General features: G+C 39.4%; 1 protein-coding gene across 1 annotated transcript; it reads right to left on the minus strand.

Moving 5' to 3' along the window:
• Positions 1-911: 911 nt before the first annotated feature.
• Positions 912-3,315, minus strand: LOC149096086 (perlucin-like protein). Its single transcript, XM_089281292.1, has 3 exons — positions 3,120-3,315; positions 2,500-2,559; positions 912-2,018 (listed from the first exon to the last, which is right to left on the minus strand). Exons 1-3 carry the CDS (start codon positions 3,184-3,186, stop codon positions 1,588-1,590), a joined length of 558 nt encoding a protein of 185 aa, XP_089137418.1. The 5' UTR covers positions 3,187-3,315; the 3' UTR covers positions 912-1,587.
• Positions 3,316-3,972: the final 657 nt, after the last annotated feature.

Consider the following 3,972-nt stretch of genomic DNA (forward strand, 5'->3'; position numbering starts at 1 on the left):
AGGTCATGGGTTCGATTCCTGTCGGGGACTCAGAATTTTTCTTTGTCCCACGCTCGTTTCATGTTGATTAATTCATCTTCACACTTCACAATCCATTTCTAACTTTCCAAGAAATTGAATAGCGAAGCGCGCGAGTGACGTCATAATTCGGACAAACAAAACGGAATGGTGGAAGATTTGACACTTTTTCAAGCGCGTAAGCAAGTGTTCCTAAAACAATTTTTAAAACGAAAATTCGGCGTTCCTTTTCCTCCTATTTCTCTCAGAACACGCTTATGTTGTCTGACTCTCGAGGGGTTCCAATAATTTGCATTCTATTTTTAGACTTCGCGCGCTTCGTTATTGCTAAAGTAAATCCATAGAGTAAAGTGAAGCCATGGGGCGTGCTAAGATGAAGTGTTTGAATAATAATTTTGATTAAATAAACAGAACCGCGGGATTTTGCGTTGACTAAATTTTCACATTTTCTTCCTTATTTTATCCAACCTCGATCAAGAGCCAGGCCGGCCGAATAATGTTCAAAGTCATTTTCTGTATCTAATTCTGGTCAAGTTTCTTTTCTCGTTGGACACTTCCTTGGACTGGAGTTTTTAATTTACTTTATTTTGTTACGTTGCTGAAGCACTTGACCGATTTCTAGTCTTTTATAAATCTCAAATAGCTTTGATTTTTAGCTGTACCTAACACGTATTTATTTTATTTTACTATATTCCTTTTTTTTTTTTTCGGAAATTGTCGTTCCTGTTGTGTAATTTTAGATGGTGACTCGGCAATCCTAGTTCTAACTGCCCTATGGGGTTCCTTGCTTAAACATTTTTTTTTTTGCAAGAACAGCTGATTTTGGACTCAAGGCTGAACAGAGATTGGGATTTTCTTGTTTTTTTGTGTTTTTTTCTTTTTTTTTTTTTACATGATTTGTGGCTGAATGTTCTTAACATGTTTTACAATTTTTGAGACCATGGGAATTGAACATTTCATGGGCTTGATGGAATTGAATGAATGTTTCAAATACTTCCTTTTGTTTTCCTTTTACACTGGGAAGGAGTGTTAGAGTATTATATTTAGAGCCCATGGAGAACAAGTGGAGGAAATAATAACGATTTTAGTCTGAGAAGGATCTGATTTCTGTGTTGGTAAAATTGTGGTCAACCTCGAACTCAGACGTTCTCGATCTGACTGATAGAAAGATTCTAACAAAAATTCATATGTAGCGTCAAAACCTCAAATTTACGACTTCTAAAAGTAAATTCCACGAGAGTTGTTGATGGGTTGAGGTTAGTTTGGGCGGAATAAATGCGTTATTAATCGATGAAAATTAATGACTGAATATAAGCAACACTGAAAATAAGTCCATAAAATTGACCAAACACCAAAGGGTTCATTATGATTTTTTTAATTGCCAAGCCGCTTTTGCTTCTACACCCCGTAGTTTTACAATTATTTTCACTTTATTACTTTTTAAAATGTCCCTTAGTAAGAGTCCGCGTTGTTTTTTTTTTTTTTCTGCTAATTAAGCGAGTACCATGCTCATCACACTACTGTCTTCTCGTGCGGCTCGTTTTATCGCTGGCTCACTTGGCTTGTCAGCTAAGGAAGCCTTTCACAGACAATGCCATTGTGATGGCCTGAGATCACCTGACATCCACTATCATTCCAAGAACCAGCTGCTCTGATGGGAAGGGCATATGAGTGCCCATCCATCCACATATGCCCGCATGGTTCGTTCGCTTTTCCACTGGGTTCATTTGAAGCCCAGTTCGTGTAGACTGCAACCGAGTGATCGTACCAGTAGAAATTGTTTGAAGACCATTTCAGCCCGATCCAAACCTGTTTTAGCGAGGGAGCTTTCTCTGTGACCAGATTCAGGACAAACTCGTTCTCTTCAGCGCTGTTTATCTTCACCAGTCCTGCGCCCAGAGATTTGCAGTACGCTTGGGCCTGGGACCAAGTCTTGATGGAGCTACTCACCAGGTAACAGTAGTTGTCAAATCGCGTCCAGCCGTGAGGACAAGGTTCACCTGGAAACGAGTTGAAATATCGAAAATATTGATGATGAAGAATGATCTAGCATCAAAATAGCTTAACAGCTGAAGAGTTCTTTAGTAAGCTCAAGACTCTCTTCAACCCAGTCGTCTAGCTAGCTTAATCCCAAGGTACTGGCTAGAATTCGTGAACAAAGTTCAGAAAGTTATTAGTTTCTAAAGAGCCTGGCTGTAGGGCTGCGTCGGCGAGGATTCGAAGTGAAACAATTAGATATTTGTCAACTTCACGTTGACTTTGTGAAGCTAAAAAGCCCTAAGGCAGTTAAATTTCCTTTGTAAGCTTCAAATTTAGTATAATCTTAGAAATAAAATAATTTTGGTAATAGAATTCGTTAGTTAATGGATTGCGTGGTAGAATAGACAGGAGTAATTGTAGAAACGATTTGAGACAGGGTATATATATGATCTAAGTTCAGTGGAGGCACTCGGTTGACAAAATTTCAATTGCTTAACTTACCAACAGTCTTCTCGATGTTTTCCAGAACTCCAGGATCCTGTTGTGGCACACTGGGCAATGCTGAAAGGAAACCAGAAAATGGGAAAAATTAACAGGAAATAGCGCTCTGTAAAGCAGACAACGCATATAGCAAAACCATAACTGGTACAGAAACTCCAGTGGACTGGAGTGATACTGTAGTTTAAGCGATACTTCATTTGAGCTGACTGGGAGAATTTGCATCAATTCGACCATTATGAGCTCGAAATTCGATTTGGCTGTAATTTTCCAAAGGCTTGTTCATCAGAGTAGTTTAAGATTTTGACCAAGAGGTTTTGAATTTTACAGGCAGCTTAATTAGGTTTTTTTTTTTGTTTTTTTTCTTTTCTTTTTTTTTCGTGAATGCGTTAGCACAAGTTCCCGACAGATTTTAACGGCAAATTAGTTTTGCTGTAGTTGTTAATACGTCTGATCGCATAAAGAGCGGTTATTTTAAGATTTGCTTTTTAAGGGCATATCTAAAACGCTTGGTTAGGGCCGCGTGTCTTTCAAACTAGAAAATCGTCATGATCGATGCCTCAATTCCCATGAATATAATGGCGATTAATTACTGTTAAAGTGAAAAATCGGAATTACAATACCTGCTACACATCCTATGGCAAATAGAGCGGTAACAATATAGAGTGGCAAAGATGTAAACATCTTCATCTCGATTTTCCTTTGGCTGTTAGAGGCAATGTTAAAGGACAATTTGAACGCAATCTCGCTCACGTTTCCGTGGGGTCGATGTATAATGAGTCGGGCAGTAGTGATGACTCACTCTTACACCATCCATCGAACACGAAGAAACAAGAACGTAAACACTGTGATGTCAGAATGAAGAAGCGTAAACTCGAGGGGAGTACCTGTCGGTCGAGGCAAGCTTAGCTAGAGGGTATTTACTCCATTTAGGCTATTTTAGACCGTCCCGTGAGCCAGATCGGGCCATAAATGTCCATAAATGTCCGGAAAAACACTGAAAACCCTCGGAACTTCTTGAGCGACAGCTGAATGCGCGAAAAGAACTGGAGGGGGGAGAGGAAGACAGAAAATCGTACGTCCCGACCCCCTCTCGTTCATAAAATTCACATTCGCCTGTGCCTTTCCCATTACAATTTAGACTTCCCTTCACTCGGCCAGCTCTGTCGCGTTCTTTACGTACAAGGCTGTCGACACTCTATCAGGATGTGGGCGGAAAGTCTTATTCAAACCTGTTTACAGTGTTCTATCCTTGTTTGAAAATGTCGAGTGATCAAAACAGTTCTTTAATTTAGTTTTGTAGTGGCAAGTTTTCGCCTCTTTGGTGTACTGAAGAATTCATAATTTTTTTAAACAAAAGGCCTTGTCGAGGACAGTCATGTTAAATTAAATATGCCCAAGCTCTGGTATTTCGTCCTGATTACTATCAGTTGTACTAAACCACAATTTTCGCTTGTCCATCGCTCTCTAAACAAA

The sequence above is a fragment of the Orbicella faveolata genome, unplaced genomic scaffold, assembly GCF_042242905.1.
Source record: "Orbicella faveolata isolate gen_17 unplaced genomic scaffold, um_ofav_v1 contig_48, whole genome shotgun sequence".
NCBI lineage: Eukaryota > Metazoa > Cnidaria > Anthozoa > Scleractinia > Merulinidae > Orbicella > Orbicella faveolata.